The sequence below is a fragment of the Myxine glutinosa genome, chromosome 2 (genome assembly GCF_964187855.1).
Source record: "Myxine glutinosa chromosome 2, kmMyxGlut1.1, whole genome shotgun sequence".
Taxonomy (NCBI): Eukaryota; Metazoa; Chordata; class Myxini; order Myxiniformes; family Myxinidae; genus Myxine; species Myxine glutinosa.
The window spans coordinates 30,603,502-30,623,498 of NC_136262.1; the positions used below are offsets into that span (position 1 = coordinate 30,603,502).

General features: G+C 50.0%; 1 protein-coding gene across 4 annotated transcripts in view; it reads right to left on the reverse strand.

Moving 5' to 3' along the window:
- Window positions 1-19,997, reverse strand: part of LOC137421927 (potassium voltage-gated channel subfamily KQT member 4) — a 137,497-nt gene that overhangs the window by 45,080 nt on the left and 72,420 nt on the right. For all 4 annotated transcript variants that reach the window (XR_013622638.1, XM_068108514.2, XM_068108513.2 and 1 more), the window contains exon 3: window positions 16,778-16,904. Coding sequence is in view for 3 of the 4 variants with exons in the window: in XM_068108514.2 (XP_067964615.2) it covers window positions 16,778-16,904 (127 nt within the window). In the remaining variant the exon portion in view is untranslated. The remainder of the gene's footprint in view (window positions 1-16,777; window positions 16,905-19,997) is intronic.

Genomic DNA, 19,997 nt, shown 5'->3' on the forward strand with positions numbered 1-19,997 from the left:
CTGACAGGGGCTCAAACTCAGAACCATAAGATCTCAAGCCAACCACTTTAACCGTTAAGCCAACACCTGGCTTTCTTACATGATTGAAATACTTTCATACCTACCCACTTACTACCATCATTGCCTACCCCAAACACTTTAATGGAAAAAAATCTAAATTTCCATAGATTCTTGTCTTTCTCCAACACACACACACACACACACACACACACACACACCTTTACTGGGACAATTAAGCTGGCGATTTTGTCTGTGATTGCTTTTTCCATGATATATGTGGTTCACTTACAGTATGTTTCCGCAGGAATAGTCTAAATGTGCCAGTACTGTGAATAAAAAATATTGATTTTTAAACTCGAAGCATTTCTTATTATTTTTCATTTTATACTTCCACACTCAGCTCTGAGCTGTCCAGCCTGGGTTTGAATACCCAGCTATAAACTGCCATTGTGGTGTTTAACAGACAGGGCAATGTGTGTCCCAGCACCCTTAAAAAATTACAATTTCCTGCCACAGTCGAACGTCAATCTCGGCCAGAGAATCCCACAATGTCTAAGGCCAAAATTGTTACCCAACCGAGCCAACCCCACGAGGTCATAATAATTGTGTGTGGTGAATAAGAAGAGAGGAAGAGGGCGAAGAAGAAGCCTAAGTTGAAAAAGACATATTGGCTATCACCGCGAGGTGGCAACAAAACCTCCTAAAATTGTGTTCTCAGCATATTTTCCTCCGGTCCACACTTAATTCCAAATCTGAGGAAACGTCTGCAAGTTGCGATGAATAATCATTTCACAAAAAATTAATTGTTGATATTTACACGGACAAGAAGGTGTGGCAGCTCAAACCTCACCATAATATAATATTCACTGTAACATTTTCCCACTATCACCTAATCTTGTCAGACAGCTGTATTATATGACTCCTGTCTCTGTGGACACATCTCAGCAGACAGTCTAAACCTGAAAGTATTACATCAGTTTACGGGCAATTCATCTATTCCATGGGCCTGTAGCGGTTGCCGCTGAGCATACATAATCGCCTTACACCTGCCGAAGACGCAACCAGGGAGCGATCACTGTACCGGGCTCGCCCAGACCGCCCGGAGACGCTCAGTCTCGCCTTTCCCGGGCATGTCCAGACTCGCCTTTCCCGGGCTCGCCCAGACCGCCCGGAGACCCCCAGTCTCGCCTTTCCCGGGCATGTCCAGACTTGCCCTTCCCGGGCTCGCCCAGACCGCCCGGAGACGCTCAGACTCGCCTTTCCCGGGCTCGCCCAGACCGCCCGGAGACGCCCAGTCTCGCCTTTCCCGGGCATGTCCAGACTTGCCCTTCCCGGGCTCGCCCAGACCGCCCGGAGACGCTCAGACTCGCCTTTCCCGGGCTCACCCAGACCGACCGGAGACGCCCAGTCTCGCCTTTCCCGGGCATGTCCAGACTCGCCTTTCCCGGGCTCGCCCAGACCGCCCGGAGACGCCCAGTCTCGCCTTTCCCGGGCATGTCCAGACTTGCCCTTCCCGGGCTCGCCCAGACCGCCCGGAGACGCTCAGTCTCGCCTTTCCCGGGCATGTCCAGACTTGCCCTTCCCGGGCTCGCCCAGATCGCCCGGAGACGCTCAGTCTCGCCTTTCCCGGGCATGTCCAGACTTGCCTTTCCCGGGCTCGCCCAGGCCGCCCGGGCACGCCCACTCTCGCCGTGTTTGATTGCATATATATATTGCAGCCAGATAAACGGGCTTTTCAGAGTACCGGAGTTTGATTTTGCTGAATAAAGAAACTCGGACGAATTCCCGTCTTTTGTCGCGTCAATCCTTTCAACTCGCGTAGGAGCACAGCTCCTTCAGGCCTTAACATGTCATTACTCCCGCCAGGGACTAATGCATTCGAACGTGTCCGTGTGTGTGTGTGTGTGTGCGTGCGCGCGTGTGTGTGTGTGTGTGTGTGTGTGTGTGTTTGTGTTCGTCTGTTTGTGAACAAGATATCTGGAAAAGTTCTGAACGGATTTGGATGAAAGTTGGTGGGATGATTGCCCTTGGGATAAGGAAGAATTGATTAGTTTTTGGTGAAGCTCAGGATATGATTCCGGATCCAGGAATTTTTTGAAGGATTGTTTACCATTGGAAGACAGGGCTCATTTTTTAAAACATTATCTTCTATATATTCTATATTTAACATTGTGATATGAAAATAGTTTTCATATTTGTTGTAAATGTAGTTTAAACTCGTGGTTATGCGTTAGAGCGGTGTATTTTGTTAGCAGCGTCGTCTTTAAGGTTCTTTTTTTTTTTCTAATAAAGATATATTCTGTCATTTTAAAACCACAAAAGTGTGTATTACGTTTCGCCGTTTCATAAAATGTATCGTTTGATACGTATAATGCTTTAAAACGTTTTTGGTTTTTTAAAATTTATTTTAACCTCAGAAGAGATATCAACATTTACCTCAGCGAATGTCAATCGCGGTGCCAGTATTTGATGAACTTATAAAGACTTAGGTGAGTTATAAGTGTGACCAGCATGTGCACGGGATTCTTCCCAAAAGAATGACTGGTCGCATTAGCTTGTACGACTTAAAATGAGCGAGTTTTGTTTTGACGTTTGGGCCAGTTTTACATGTTTTATCCCTAAGGAATGAAACGAACGTTTTTCCTGGCTTACAATTTTATTTGAAGTCACACATGCCTCAAAATACACTCACTTATGTAGAATTGAACGCTGAATCCGAAAATGTAAGTGAAATTGCCTTGTTATTTTTTAACATTATCTTCTATATATTCTAAATATATATCTGTGCAGTGTCTGTCTTGTGTTGTCTTGTCTTGTGTTGTCACTGAACTACTCCCTCAAACTTTTGTGAAATCGTACTATCCCAACTTGACCCACGGCGGGAGTATGCGCTCTACCGAGTGGCGTTCTAGTTACTCCATGCGAATACATGTTGCATGTTTTTCTCTCTCATCCCACTTCTTGTGGTACTTGAGTTTGGGTCAGCCTGTGTGGCATTCCCATGTGAACACATGACTAACTAGAACAGCACTCGGTAGAGAGCATACTTCCGCCAGGCTGAACGGTTTATGTTTTGTAACCCACTGATATAGGCTGGATCTGCACCCAGACTCACAAGATAGAATTGCCTTGTTTTTGTCACACACCCGACTCATCCACTCAAGTTTTCATATAATCCGTCCATAACCTTTTGAAATATCATGTTATGTTGTTTTGGGCCCCATATCTCAATGGTGAAGAATCACTTAAAAAATTCTAGTAGCCGGATCCGGATCCGGATTTTCACCAAAATCTAATCAATTCGTCCATGTCATACACACCGAGTTCACCAAGTTTCATCTGAATCTGTCCATAAATTTTCGAGATATCCTGCTCACAGGCAAACAAACCAACAAAAGGACAGACAAACAGGGCTGAAAACAAAATGAATGTAATGAAAAAACAAAATGCAATGAAGACTGCAGATCCCACATTCAAATCACACATACTGTGCCTTTAGAAAGTATTCACACCCTTTGACGTTTTTCACATTTTGTTGTGTTGCAGCCTGAATTGATAATGGATTCAATGGAGATTTTTTTTTTGTCACTTGTTTTCGTATGCAGCCTGTTGCTGCTGGGTTGCATCATTTTTCTGGAAGCGAGTTTGTGCCGCTGATGCCGTGCCCCAATTACCAGTGAGCTGGTACTCAATTTGCTGACCTCAGAGGGATGACAGGCTAAGTCAACTCCCCTGGCGTTAATTCAACGATCGACCGGGATTGCAAACTCGGGATCATAGGATCCCAAGCCGGCACCCTAATCATTAAGCCACCATGCTTCAGGGTCGGGATAGTGTTAGATCGGTGATGAGCTGTGCTCGGTTTCCGTCACATGTCGTGCTTTGCATTCAGGCCAAAGAGTTCAATTTTCATCTCATCAGACCACAGAATCTTTTGATTTATGCTATCAGAGTCTTTCATGTGCCATTTTGCAAACTCCATGCATGCTGTTGTGTGCCTTTTTCTCAGGAGTGGCTTCCATATCGCCACTCTCTCATAAATCCTAGATTTGTGAAGTGCTGCAGAGACTGCTGTCCTTCTGGCACGTTCTCTCATCTCAGCCGAGGATCTCTGTACTGTCATAGTGGTCATGGGGTTCTTGGTCACCTCCCTGATCAAGGTCCTTCTTGCCCGGTTGCTGAGTTTGGTCGGACGGCCAGCTGTAGTAAGAGTCTGGGTAGTTCCATATTCTTTCCATTTCCTAATGATGGAACTCACTGTGCTCTTGGTAACTTTCAACACCAGAAATTGTTTTATACTCTTCTCCAGATCTTTGCCTCCTCACAATTCTATCTTGGAGATCTACGGCCAGTTTCTTGGACTTCATGGTGGAGTTTCTGCTCTGACATGCACTGTCAACTTCAACTGTAGTACCTTATATGGAAAGGTGTGTCTCTTTCCAAATCATGTCCAATCAATTGAATTGGCCACAGGTGGAGTCCGATCAAGTTGCAGGGACATCTCAAGGATGATCGGAGGAAATCGGATGCACCTGAGCTCAATTTGGATTGTCAATACAAAGGGGTTGAATACTAATTGATGCAAATACATTTCAGCTTTACATTTTAAATGAATTTAGTAAAAAAAATTCCAAAAAATATATCCACTGACATTATGGTGTATTATGTGTAGATCAGTGACCTCAATTTAATCTATTTTAAATTGAGGCTGTTACACAATGTGAAAAAGTCAAGGGGTGTGAATACTTTCTGAAGGCACTCTATCCACTCTTGATTTGTCCGTTTTTCACGTCTGTATTTAATGAAAGGTTCATCAATGAAATGCATCCTAATGTCCTCGTCTTGCATGTCATGTATTCATAAGGTCCTTCATAAGCCGAACATCACGATAAAGAGAGGGGGAGAGAGAGGGTAAGATAGAGAGAGGCAAAATAACCAACACACAAAAGCAGTGAAGAAGGAATTAAACTGCAAAGAAACACAAACCTATCTGAAATGTCTTTTTGCACAAGCCCCACCATGAGCCGTAGGTCAGAGTAAATAAGCAAACAAATAAATAAACAAAGAAGGTAAGTAAATTAAATATATATTGTTACAGACACGACTTTGATGTTAAAGTGGGCCGAGCGGAATGGCCGTCGTGTCCGCACAAATTACCACAAATTACCCGACTATACTCGACGTTGACGAGCCGCGCTATGCTGGCTCAATAGGAAAGAGAAGACACCCGGCTGGGTTATAATGACACAATACGACACCAGGGTTTCGATTCTCAAGTATATTCGTACGGAAAAAGGTTAGATTACAGGGGCTAGAGGTATATTACAGGAAGACAGGCACTTAGACACACTCTTATATTATCCCCGGACAGACGACGGACACACGGGACAAAATTGCTGACTCACACGGGGGTTGATGAAAAGGGGAGGCAGGTCGCGATGGCTCAGGTGCACCTGGCTCAGGGACAGAATCACGTACGGTGGTGTCCAGAGATGCGTGAAGGTATCACAGCGCTTGTGGGTCGCGACTTTGGTCTCAAGCTGGGGAGGTCGCTCAGCGCTCGGGAGGGTGGCGTCTTTTCCTTCCAAGCTCGGGGCGCATCTCTCTTCACATCCGGCGCGGGGCCGCGTATATCCGGCGGGGAGTGACACGCCCTCGGCTCGTTAGCGCCGCCCCAGATGGCATCGGCCCATGGCTTCTCATTGGGTGCGGGGGTTACCGGCTCCGCCCTTGACGAGGGGCCGACAGGGAGCCCCTTCGTGGTAACCCCGTGGAGCGCGTGGTCAATGGTGGCTAACCGAGCCGGAAGGAGGACGCCCACTCCCCATGCCGTCACCGCGCCGCCCCCCTCTTTTGTTGTTGTTGTTGTAGTTGGCGCTTCTTCATGGGGAAGAGATGCGGAGAGGTATTGGGAGGTCCTAAACTTCCTAACAGGTGCCATATAATCACATTCTGGTGCAACGAAGAGTCATAATTAATGGAAACAAGTCCTTAACTGACATAGATTAAGAATAACTAGCAAGATGTCCTATAATTGTCTACGTGTGGTGCGGGGGACCTGGGCACGACATTTAATGGGGGAATGAAGGGGAAGATCGGCTCTAATGGGTGTTGTTTACAGACAATGGGACTAGGGAATGGGGTAAGGGGAGAGTTGGGGAGTATCGGAGAAGATAGGGGAATATTTACAAGCGGATATGGAGGTCAAATTCCATATTCGCAACATTGCACCCTTCTCTACCCTCGGGGCGTCCCGACCCGATAAATTTTTACCTACTTTAGTGTGGCACGCAATGTAGTTCCCTCTACTATTAACTCTACCCTGAGTGCGACAGTTTTATAGATATTCACAAATGAGTAAATATGTCCCCCTGCGACGTTGCACCCTTCTCCTCTCAGAAACACACCCACAGGATAACCGAATCCGGAAAGAATCCTCAAACTAAACATACAGCCGGTAGGGAGCATTATTTACAAGACTACGCTGATATTTACACTACGATCCAGGACCTGTCTTTGGAGGAACACATGCAGATGTTATGCATAGAGAGAGCGCGCTTGCCAACATCGATACACCAACCCACGAGTGCTCTGTGGCCGACGGCCTTTAATAACGTGCAGAGCACCCTTTCCCGAGCATCAACAGCACCACCCCACCACCAATCGGTGCAGTCACCATTGTTCATTGGAATAAAAATAACTTCAACAACCCCTAACCCTGCAGGTGTCTCTTGCTCTTCTTGTGGTGCACTTGGTGGTATTAACTATTAGTGGTTCACCTGTATGGCATAGGTGCCACGTTGACCCATAGGTCCATCCCCGGGTGGTGCTTGGCCGCAAACGAACTGCGGTCCATCGTGGGTGGCCACAAACATTGCGGTCCATATGGTGTATCGATCCCGGCAGCAAGCAGCGAAAGTGCAGGCCCACAACTGCGTCGCCAGCACCTCTCTCTCCTCTCTCTCTACCCCAAAGCCAGATCCTCGGAGGTGGGAGACAAAAACAAGACAAGTGAGCAAGGTGGTAAGGGCGCAAAAGTGCACGCAATGCAAGGTGATGCACACTGGGGGCACATGGGAACCAGGTGAGACAGGTACGTTCCTACCGTACGCCCCCCCCCCACCAGGTAACCTACATGGCCCCTCCCTTACCCCTTACTGTATCAACAAAACACAACACTACCCATAAACATCTACTTTACAAATCCACAAACATCCCTACTGTCTTCCCCGTTCCTCCCATATACCAAATTCGTCTTCTCTCCCTCCTAACCAATCAAATTTGCCATTTTCAACTCTCATCAAAATTTGCCATCTCCAACTCAACATCAAAATTTGCCATTTTCAACTCTCATCAAAATTTGCCATCTCCAACTGCACATCAAAATTTGCCATCACCAATTCATCATCAGTCCCTCCTAAGGAGGGAGAGATGGAATCACCCCAATGTCTCATCCACGTCGTGATGCGTCTCACAAATCCTCACAGCGATTCATCTCCTGCAACAAAACAAAGAAAACACAGGTGTGGAGTCATCATCATCACCACAGGTAAGTGGCTGCGTATGGTGCGACAGGTTCATTAATCCTAACTATTTCCTAAATGACTTTAACAACTTTACACTACCCGGGGTCTTTCTCCGGCCAAACCATTGGCCCTCTTACACTATGGGTTCTAAAAACCAATTCCCATTGGCCAAACTGTGGTGCTCTTCAATTTGGGGTCTCACTCCCCCGATTCATCTCCCGGTGCCCTCGCACAATTTCTGGGCTGTGGCGTGTACCTCTCCCAGTGGGTCTACCCACCTGCACACCTCCACCACTGCGGTTGCCTCCGAGCTTACCTGCTCCTTACCCTAACCTAACTACCTGGGGAAGGCCCTCTGGCTCTCTCCCCACTCCGTGCCCTCTCTGGCACTGGGCTGCCCGATCCACACCCGGGATCCTCAGGCACCCACTCACAACTACCGGCTCCCAGAGCCCACCTGCGGCCTCACCTGGCCGACATCCTCACAGTGGTGGAGTGCCCAACCAACTACACACACTAACAGGCTACACGCCCAGCCATTTCCACAACACTAATGCACCCATTCACAACACCATTCTGCAACCGCACCACAAATGCCAATATCCAACCACAATTTACCTGCACCCTCTACCTAACACTTACACTACCCGCCCCGGGTACTCGTGAAAGGGGTCCACTCTTCCCCCATCCACACCTTCGCACCATGCACACCACTCCGTACCACTCACTCCAACTCTCTCCACACACCTGTACCTGCACACCTGTGCTCTCACACCTGGTGCCACCTGCACCCTTCTCTCCCCAAGCGCATTCGCGCTGATCCACACACTCACTACTCATACACTGCTCCACACACCTGTCCAGTTGCACACCTGTGCAATCACACCTGTTCAATTCTCACAAACACGGCATCATCTCAGCTAACTACTCCCTTCTGAAACTTGCGCTTCCCAGTCGTCCCTTTAAACTATTGCGCTCCCTCGTCATTATCATCCATACTAATCTACCTGCGTCCCCACTACAGGTATCAGTCACTAACTAATCTTAACGTTACCTAATGTCAATCTCTAGATCCCTACACACGATATATCCTAACCCACCCGGGCTAGTTTTCACTGCCATACACCCCATAAACTATTGCTCCTTTGCCCCCCACATGGGAAAGGTGGCAGGGATGCCACCCTCTCCCACCGGGCCTATCGCTCCTCAATCCCCCAGTCCTCTGGCACTAATAAGCCCCCCTTATTCAGAGGTACTGGGTCCCGCCTCGGCATCTAAAGCCGAGGCGATCCACGGGGGCGCCTGCTCGCCGGTGTAAGGTCTTATCCGGTCGGCGTGGACGATCCGAGGGAGGGCTCGTGGCCCCATTTTGATCTTAAAGACCACGTCACAGATTTGCGACAGGACGACTCCTGGGCCTTGCCAGGGGGAGGTGAGTTTTGGGCACCTTCCCTTCCGCCTCCGGGGATTAAAGAACCAAATCTTCATCCCCGGAGCGTATTGACTCCCCTGGCTCCGGTCGTCGTACCTGCGCTTCATCTTTTCCCCCGCCAGATGGAGTTGGCGGCGGGCGAAGGCATGGACTAGCTCCATGCCTTCCTCTAGGTGACGTGCGTACCCCTCCCTCGGCGGGTTAACCACTGTGTCTGGCACGGGACCGCATAGCAAGTCGGCGGGAGCCCGTAACTCCCGCCCATACATAAGCAACGCTGGACTGCATGCGGTGGCCCCGTGCTGGCTGGTTCGGTAGGCCATGAGCAAGTAAGGGAGATGTTCGTCCCAGTCATCCTGACGGGTGGTGGTGAACAGTGCCAGTTGTTGGATTAGAGTTCGATTGAATCTTTCCACCATCCCGTCAGATTGAGGTCTTAAAGGCGTTGTTCTGGTTTTCCGAATTGACAGGAGACTGCACACATCTTTTAGCAATTTGCTCTCAAAATTTCGTCCCTGGTCGGTGTGCAACTCCTGTGGAATCCCATGCCGGCACACAAATCCTTCCACGAAGGCCTGCGCTACCACCCCTGCTTCTTGGTTGGGGAGGGCGTAGGCCTCCGGCCACTTGGTGAAGTAGTCCATCACAACGAGGATATACTTATTACCTTGGCGGGTGCGGGGCAGCGGTCCTAGAATATCCATAGCCACCCGCTCAAGGGGGGCCCCCACCTGATGTAATTGAAGGGGGGCCCTCATCCTCCGTGCTGGTCCCTTTTTGGCAGAACAGGCGTCGCATCTCCGACACCAGTCCTGTATGTCGCGCCCCATATTCACCCAATAGAACCTCCGGCGGACCCGAGATATTGTCTTTGTCCTGCCCAAATGGCCGCCGGAGCGGGTACCATGCACCTGTTGCAATATGACGTTCTTGAATTTGTCAGGGACTATCACCAGCCAGGAAGTTCGATCAGAGGGAACCTCCACCCACTTGCGATACAAGATGTTGCCTTTCAATTCCAGGGTCTGCCACTGAGCCCAATATGCCTTTGTCTGCGCCCCGAGGGGGGTGACCTCTTCCCCCTTTGGTCTTTGCCCCAATTTGACCCATTGGAACACCGGCCCCAGAACAGGATCCTCCTGCTGGGCCGTGCTCCAAGCCAACTCTCCAAATTCCTCGTCCGCGGTTAGTGGCAAAATTGGCCCTCTCACCCGGGTTGCCCGGACGACGAGAATCGGGGCGGAATCGCCCAATTGCTCCCTCTCCTCGTGTCTCGCACAAAATTTACAGTTTTCCCCCAGACAAGGACGCCGAGAGAGTGCGTCCGCATTACCATGGGCCTTCCCGGCCCTATGGGCCACATCAAAATCGTACTGCTGCAACTTTTCCAACCACCTTGCAATTTGGCCCTCCGGTTCCTTGAACCGAAGGAGCCATTGCAAGGAGGAATGGTCAGTTCTAACCAAAAATTTCCGCCCGTACAAGTACGGGTGGAAATGGTTCATGGCAGCCAGCATAGCCAATAACTCTTTGCGAGTGACGCAATAATTTCTCTCGGGCCTACTTAAGGCCCGACTATAATAACCAATCACTCTCTCCACGCCCTCCTGTGTCTGAGACAAAACTGCGCCCAATCCTTCCTGGCTCGCATCCGTGTCCAGGGTAAATGTCCCGTCACTAGTGGGGTAAGCTAGAAGGGGTGCGGATGTTAGACACCCCTTCAATTTTTGGAAGGCCTCGTGGCACTCCCGTGTCCAATTAAATCGCGTCCCCTTCTCCGTAAGCCGGTGGAGGGGACGGGCCAACTCCGCAAATTTCGCCACAAAGCGCCGGTAGTAGGAGCAGAGTCCCAAAAATCCCCGCACCTCTTTGATGGTACGTGGTGCGGGCCACTCCTCTACCGCTTTAATTTTGTCTGGGTCTGTTTTTACCCCCTCGCGGCCAATCACGTGACCTAGATAGGCCACCTCTCTTGCAAACAAAGTGCACTTACTCGGGTTCAGCTTCAACCCTGCCTGTCTGAGGCACCCGAACACCTGGTCCAAATTAGCTAGTGCCTGGGGGAACGTTTGGGCATGTACCAGGACGTCATCCAGGTACACCAGGCATGACTGCCATGGCATGCCGCCTAGTACATGCTCCATCAATCTCTCAAAGGTGGCGGGGGCGTTACACAAACCAAACGGCATCACAGTAAACTGATACAGTCCCTTACCTGTGGAAAATGCCGTTTTCTCCTTCCCTGCCCTATCCATCTCCACCTGCCAATACCCACTCTTGAGGTCCAAAGTTGTGAACCAATTTGAGCCCGCAACGGCATCGAGGGTGTCATCAATCCTTGGCAGGGGATATGAGTCCTTGAGTGTCACGTTGTTTAGCTGGCGATAGTCCACGCAGAACCGCGTGGTCCCATCCTTCTTTTTGACCAGCACAACAGGTGACATCCAAGGACTTCCCGAGGGCTCGATCACACCTGCGTCGAGCATTTTTGCAACCTGCTCGTCAGCTTCCGCCCTCTTGCTCCAAGGGAGCCGTCGGGCGGCCTGACGAATAGGCCGGGCCTCACCGGTGTGGATCTGATGTTTCACCAGGCCCGTACGTCCAATATCCTCGGTGGACAGGGAGAAGAGGTCCAAATGGGACCCAACCAGTTTGTGTAAGGCCTCCCTCTGGGTACCTCCCAACTCTACGCTACTACGATTTACCATCTCGCAAATGGGATCGGGCCAATTCCTACTTGTTATTGAAGGCTCCCCCCGGGGTCGGCTCGGCTGGACGTTCTCGCCCCTCACTGTCGCGACTTCCTCCACTGGGGTGCAGCCAGCTACCCTCGTGCCCCTTACTATAGTGCGTGGTTCTGTACTCACATTTACTACTCGGACGGCCACTACCGGTCCGTCCGTTTTTACAAGGGTGCGGCCCACGATTAAACCCGGTATGGACTGCGCTGCCACCGGTTCGACCAGGCCGCAGGACTCCTGCCATGTTGGGCGAGCTGCCCACCGGGCCGGCACTATCGCCTCGGCCCTGGGGGGGATGGTCACGGCCTCGGAAGCCTCCAGCTCCGCTCTCTCGGCCGTGCTCACTCCCCCTAACGGCAGCTCTTCTACTCCCACCTGCAGGATCCCCCGGCACAAGTCGATTTTACAACCGCTGGCAGTCAACAGGTCCAACCCTATTAAACATGGGTCGCACACCTCCGCCACCCAAACATCTATCTCCCTCCTTACCGACCCTAACTTGAGGGTCACAGAACCACGCCCTATGATCGGGGCCGTTACCCCGGTAGCAAGCTGCAAACTATAATTTTGCAGGCGCTGGATCTTATCCCAGCCACCTGCGCTCGAATCAAGGACCACAGGGCTGATGATCGTGGCGCTAGCTCCTGTGTCCACGACGGCGTCTACCCCCACGCCGGCAATTTTGCATCTAATTGTCAGGCTACCGGTTCCAATTTGGCCACAATAAATGACCTGTCGCGTCAATGAGGGCTCTCCTCCATCCTCTGCTGCCGAACACCGCCCTACGTGCCCGACACCTTCTAGTTTCCCGGGGTCTGGCGGGGGGGTGTCTGGGGTCGGCTAACCCGCTCCCCCCTGGGCGGAGTTGAGGACCTCAACTGCCGGGGATCATCCCGGCGCGCGTTTCGACAGTGCCGCGCCAGGTGACCCAGGCGGTTGCAGGTATAGCACCTCACCTGATAAGGTGCTTGCCTCCGGAATTCCAAATTCCCCCCCCTGTAGGTCCGAATTGGATTACCCGCTCGTGGTCCACCGCGGGCCACCTCCGGGGCCGCCTGCCATGGTCCAGGTCCTGCCAGGCGCTGGTCCACCAGCCTCCGGACCATGCCCGCCAGGTCAGGACCCACGTCGGGGGCGGGCCCCCTAAGGGGTCCGCCCTCCATCGGGGGTCCCATCTGGCGGACCGCCATTGCGAGACGCTCGCCCCCCCGGGCCAGGGGCCTCGCTGCTTCCCAACGGGCCGCAGCGTCAGCCGCCTGGCTCAGAGTCTGCGGGCGCCACATGGCGAGCTGTTGCCGGAGCTCAATATCCGGGAGGGCCTGGATAAAATGGTCCAGCGCCAGGCTTTCCCGGGAATCCGCTGCCATGCTAGCATGTGCGATCCCCACTGCGCGGCGAATGTCGTGGGCAAGTTCCCCGATGGCTTCCTGGGGCTTGCGCTTTCGCAGCGCGAGCTGAGCTTTAACAAGCTCGCTCTGCTGTTCTATTCCAAATCGATTAATTAGGGCGTCGCGGAGGGCTGGCAGGGTGAGAGCACCCGCTGGTAATGCCGTCAGCACCTCCGCCGCCGCGCCGCGCAATGCGGCCACCAGGTGTACTCCACCTTCGTCCTCACCCCAACCGTTACCCTTACACACACAGTCGAACTGCGCCAGGTACGCGCGTAGATCACTCTTGCCGTCATACGGCGCGAGTGGGACCTTGTGGGACCACCTCGTATGCGAGTCGTTGCCCGCCGGCCGGACCCCGTGCGTCGCCCCTTGCGGGGTCAGCGCGGGGCCGAACCGGCCGGGCCCCCACAGTACACTACCCCCAAGGGGCTCTCGTGCCTCCCCGGTCCCTCCAACAACTACCCCTGTTGGTGTCGATGCATGGGTCACACCTCCGCAACCCGCTACCCATTCCATACCACCACAACCTTGCTCACCCACACCTCGCACCTCTCGTTCCATACCCTCCGGACCAGCCATACACCTCACTCTTGGCCTCTCACGAACATCCGGGTCTATCTCGACCCCCAAGCTTATTAAATCACCTGGCGCATCATACGCACGACCATATTGGTCACCACTTACACCGGGTCCTCTTTCTCTTCGCTTCTCCTCCATCACCTGCGAATCCCTCATCCGGTTAATGAGCACATCATCACGATCCGAACACAGACTTTGGACCAATTCTTTTACTTCCTCCTTTATCTCTTTCTTATCCTCTCTCCGTCGCTTCTTAATTTCGCTCACCCCTTCTTCCACTTCCTCTAATTTTTGCTTCATCTCCTTCATCTCTTCGTGCGCCCCTTTAAGTTCTTCCTCTAACTCCACTTTATTTTTTTCTATGTGCTCCCGCACCTCCCGCTCTTTAACCTCCATTACCTCTACCACCTTGTCCATTTTCCTCGTCAGGTCCTCATGTACCGTCTGGCACTCTTTTTTAATTACCCCTACGTCCTTTTTCATCTCCTTCTGTGTCGATTTTAAACCCTCTATTACCGCTGTGTTCTTCTTTACCTGGTCCCCCAGCTCCTTTTGTCCCACTGTCAGTTGTTCTACTCCCAGCGTCAACTCCTCTATACCACCTTGCAATTTTACAGTCCCCTTTCTCACCTCTTTCTCCATGCGCTCCTTACAGTGCCTCACCTCCTCGCGCACTCCTCCGACCTCCTCACTCACTCCTCTTCTGATCTCCTCTCCCATCACTTGCATCTCCTGCCCAGATGCCACCCTCATCTGCTCCATTTCCTCCCTGTGAGCATCCAGTTTGGTTTCTACCCCCATTCTGACCCCCTCTATCTGCTGCTCCATTTGTTTAACTTCCCTTTCCGCTTGGTCCCTCATGTCCCTCAATTTGCCTTCCATACTGTTTTCTAACCCCTCTAACCCTTTTTGCATCCCTTCCATTTGATTCTCTTGAGCGGCCATTCTGTTTTCTACCCCCATTAACCCATTTCTCACCTCTTTTATCCCGTTGTCTAACCCCTCAAAATTATTGTCTAACTTCCCAAATTTCTTGTCTAACTCCTCAAAATTATTGTCTAACTTCCCAAATTTCTTGTCTAACCCCTCACCAGTACCCCTCGCTTCGTCCCTCATTACCCCCATTTGGCCCTCTAATCGCTCACCCTGAGCATCCATCCGGTTCCCCATTACCCCCATTTGGCCCTCTATTCGCTCACCCTGAGCATCCATCCGGTTCCCCATTACCCCCATTTGGCCCTCTATTCGTTCCATAAGGGCCCTCATTTGCAACATAAAAAGGTTCGGATCCACCAGGGGCGCTGCCACGGTCACGGGCGCGGTGACCAGCGAGGCGCCATTTTGCGCGTCTGCTACCCTCGCTGCTTCGCTCTCCTCACGTCCCTCAATTTGGTCCTGGACCGACCCTGCCTCACTCTCCCCTACCGGACCCCAGCCGTCTTGATCCGCCATAGCGCGACTTGCAAAATTCGAGTTTCGTAAAACAAAACAAATTTCGGCCGCTCCAAATTTTGACCAAATTTTTTTTTTTTCCTCTATTCGTTTTTTTTTTTTTTTCAAAATTTGGTCGGGCCTCGAATCTCACTCCCGACACCAATTGTTACAGACACGACTTTGATGTTAAAGTGGGCCGAGCGGAATGGCCGTCGTGTCCGCACAAATTACCACAAATTACCCGACTATACTCGACGTTGACGAGCCGCGCTATGCTGGCTCAATAGGAAAGAGAAGACACCCGGCTGGGTTATAATGACACAATACGACACCAGGGTTTCGATTCTCAAGTATATTCGTACGGAAAAAGGTTAGATTACAGGGGCTAGAGGTATATTACAGGAAGACAGGCACTTAGACACACTCTTATATTATCCCCGGACAGACGACGGACACACGGGACAAAATTGCTGACTCACACGGGGGTTGATGAAAAGGGGAGGCAGGTCGCGATGGCTCAGGTGCACCTGGCTCAGGGACAGAATCACGTACGGTGGTGTCCAGAGATGCGTGAAGGTATCACAGCGCTTGTGGGTCGCGACTTTGGTCTCAAGCTGGGGAGGTCGCTCAGCGCTCGGGAGGGTGGCGTCTTTTCCTTCCAAGCTCGGGGCGCATCTCTCTTCACATCCGGCGCGGGGCCGCGTATATCCGGCGGGGAGTGACACGCCCTCGGCTCGTTAGCGCCGCCCCAGATGGCATCGGCCCATGGCTTCTCATTGGGTGCGGGGGTTACCGGCTCCGCCCTTGACGAGGGGCCGACAGGGAGCCCCTTCGTGGTAACCCCGTGGAGCGCGTGGTCAATGGTGGCTAACCGAGCCGGAAGGAGGACGCCCACTCCCCATGCCGTCACCGCGCCGCCCCCCTCTTTTGTTGTTGTTGTTGTAGTTGGCGCTTCTTCATGGGGAAGAGATGCGGAGAGGTATTGGGAGGTCCTAAACTTCCTAACAGGTGCCATATAATCACATTCTGGTGCAACGAAGAGTCATAATTAATGGAAACAAGTCCTTAACTGACATAGATTAAGAATAACTAGCAAGATGTCCTATAATTGTCTACGTGTGGTGCGGGGGACCTGGGCACGACATTTAATGGGGGAATGAAGGGGAAGATCGGCTCTAATGGGTGTTGTTTACAGACAATGGGACTAGGGAATGGGGTAAGGGGAGAGTTGGGGAGTATCGGAGAAGATAGGGGAATATTTACAAGCGGATATGGAGGTCAAATTCCATATTCGCAACAATATATATATAGTGACCATAAATTCAAAGACTGACCTATGATATACCGAACCTCTGTGGGTCTTAAGATGGTTTCTACAAACTCTAAGATCCACCTTACTCATGCACAAGGGTGTGTCATAAGTCGCCTTACCTCCTATATCTATTTTATATGTACGTGTGTCAAAGACCCTCTATCACACAATAGATGACCTGAAGCAGGGTGAACACGCAACTGTTATGGCCATAAGGCATGCATGGATAATGGGGTCACACGACTTATGACACACCCTGGAAGTTCATTCAAGTTGCTCCACACACTGTCCCTTTACCCACGGAACCCTTTTACCAATATGCTACGTGTCTCTCACTACCCTGTCTCCCTGACATATCACACCGATTACGCAAAAAGGTTTGCGAGCGAAGCGGAGACGCCCATGGAAGCCCCGGTAGCGACAGCAGCACCCGGCTGACCAGATTCGGATGAAGTACTCCAAGCTAAAAACAACCATCATGACGAACTCCTGTAGGTAAGGACAACAAGAGGCGAAGGTGTGTGAGGGTTAGGTGTTCTGCTTTTGCTCGACTTGTGCACACATTTATGATAAAAGTTTTCATCACTTTTCCCTAAGACATTCAAGTCATAAATTAGTTGATAAGGGTGCATTAACATTTATGGATGAATTTTTATGAGCACTGAAAAAAAAGGAGCTTTGAAAAGGTTTTTTTTTTGCTCTAAGGGCGAAAGCTCGAATCGTCAGCCGCACCTCGTTTCCCACAGCAGTTGACATTCTCCAACCAAATTTTGGTTGATGAAATCCATTGTTATGAAGGAGCATTGTTATTCTCAACATAGCAACCTCCAGAGACCAAAAATCTGAGTGGGAGCGTCTAACTTTGGACCTTTCAACTATTGCAGAACATGTCTAAAATCACACTACTTCATAGTCAGACATTATGGGATTGAATCATAGTGCACTTTACTTCAACATAGATAGGTCCTCTTCAAATACTGTGCAAAAGTGTGGGTTATTCCAATGATATTCATATTTTAGGGTAAATTTATTAAATTTTGAGTGATAAATAAATTATATTTTGGGGTTAAATAAAGTAAATTCATCAGTCATATGTATTTATTATTGCAAATTAACAGCTTTTAGAAATGCGTGAAACAAACTGTTAAAGTAAACTCGAGCGGAACTCATAGGGCGCATAATCTTGCCTCGCGCATTCATTCTGAACAGAAATACCATCATTAACTGAACTCGTTACTATTATGGCCCGTATACCCATATCATCCATGCACGCTATTATATCACATAGTTTCTTGGCATGGGTTATGAATGTCATAAATTTAATTCTTCACTCACATCGTCATAGATCAGATATATGAAGTTTCAGATTTTTGGATGAGGATATCAATTCAAACAATTATGGCTGGAATGCCACTTCACCGACGACATTATCATTATCACCCGATATACCCCATGGGGAGTTGATGACATATGCCAAGTTTCAATTTTTTTCGTTGAGCAGTTTCTGAGAAAATGATGTCCTTTTTTTTCCCTTTAATCCAATATGACTGCCATACCATGTGAATGATGACATGCATTAAATCACTACAATATTCTCTAAAGTTTTGCATTGATCAGACAAGCAGTTGTGGAGAAAACCATTTTTAAAGTGAAAAGATATAGACACACACACACACATATATATATATATATATATATATATATATATATATATATATATATATATATATATATATATATATAGTTACAGATCTCAACGTCGGCCTTTTCCCCTTACCAAGGGGGGGTTAGCCCCTTGTCTATAACTGACCGACGTGAGTCCTGGAAATCCCAACCCTCCCGGTCGGGAGCAGCCAGGGTAATTGGTCAATGAAAACTCCCAAGGACCTGAGTGCCACTCCTGACCGCGATGCAGGGAAGGGACTCCCGCTCGAACCCCGGTTTTAGATGGACTAATTGCCGAGCGATTTTAGCAACCCGGAGTTCGGACCATTAGCAAAGACTAAACCCGATCCTGAGCGTTGGCCAAATCGTGCCACAGGTGTTCAATGTGGAAACCTCTAAAACGAACGGATGTGAAGGAAAGAAGGCAATGGTAGGAAGAACAGGAATTTATTACTAATTATGTACATAATCAAAGAAACCAAGGGAGAAGGAAAGATACGAAAATAATTACAGAAGGAGAAGAAGACACAGTGCAATTCTAGCTTATCTACACAGGCTTAACTTATTCCCCAGACAGAACAAACAAGACAAACTCACGTACACAAAAGGGGAATGAAGGCAGGAACGAATGGCTGGAAGGAGAGGAAGGTTCAGCTGGACGCTGGGCTGGAGCTTGATCCCGCACGGGACGTCGGGGCTGGAAGTGGACGGCCACCGATTCCACCGCAAACTGGTCCCCGCGTAGCAGCACGTCGAAGCTGCGCGTCGAAGCTGCGCGTCAAAGCTGCGCGTGCGCAGGGGCTGGACAGCGTCGTCTCTCTCTCTCGGCAGAACCGCAAGCCTGAATTGGTTCAGCGCAATTCAACTCCTTCTCAACTGAACTCTTACGCATCTCTCCCGGTGGGGGCTGATGCAATGGGTTTTATAACCCCACCCTCTTGAGCCATACCCACTCATCCTTGGTTGGTCGGCAAGGGCTTTCCTGGCTCCACCTTCTGATGATGATGGGCGGGCAACACCCTTGTTCGTTGGCTTGACCGCGTGCGTAATGGAGTCAAATGCAGTTGGTAATGCGGTTGGCAATGGAGGTTCTGGGGTAATTGAAAGGGGATTCTACCTTATTTCATTTGGTGCAATGCAGAGTCAACTAATGGAAAACAGAGCCTTAAACTGGAACACATCATAATGATATAACTATTGAGGGATCCTATGGTTCTCTACGTGTGTGCGATGGACTAACTAAAAGGACGACCTTTGACCTTTACACAAATGGAGGTATTTACAGGAATCATTACATTATTTACAGAGGGTGATATTTACAACAATTACCAACGTGCAGGATTCTCAAATCCGCAACAATATATATATATACACTACCGGTCAAAAGTTTTAGAACACCTCAATTTTTCCAGTTTTTATTGAAATTTAAGCAATTCAAGTCCAGTGAATAACCTGAAATGATACAAAGGTAAGCAGGAAGACAGACAGACCATTATAACCCTTAAAAATGTCGGTCTTTCCTTTAGAGAAATTGCAAAGAAAGCCAAGGAGTCAGTGAGTACAGTTTCCTACACCATCAAAAGGCACTTGGAAACTGAAGGAAACTCTGACAGAAAGAGGTCTGGCAGACCCAAAGCCACAACAGAATCAGAAGACAAGTTTCTGAGAGTCAACAGCTGGCGTGATAGGCGGCTCACAGGACAACAGCTTCAAGCACAGCTGAACACTGGTCGAAGTAAGCAAGTCTCAGTTTCAACTGCGAAGAGAAGACTTTGAGCTGCAGGATTGACAGGTCGAGTGGCAGTAAGAAAGCCATTGCTAAGATGGCAAAATAAGAAAAAGAGGCTTGCCTGGGCCATGAAGCACCGCCAGTGGACTACTGAAGACTGGAAGAAGGTCTTATGGACCGATGAATCA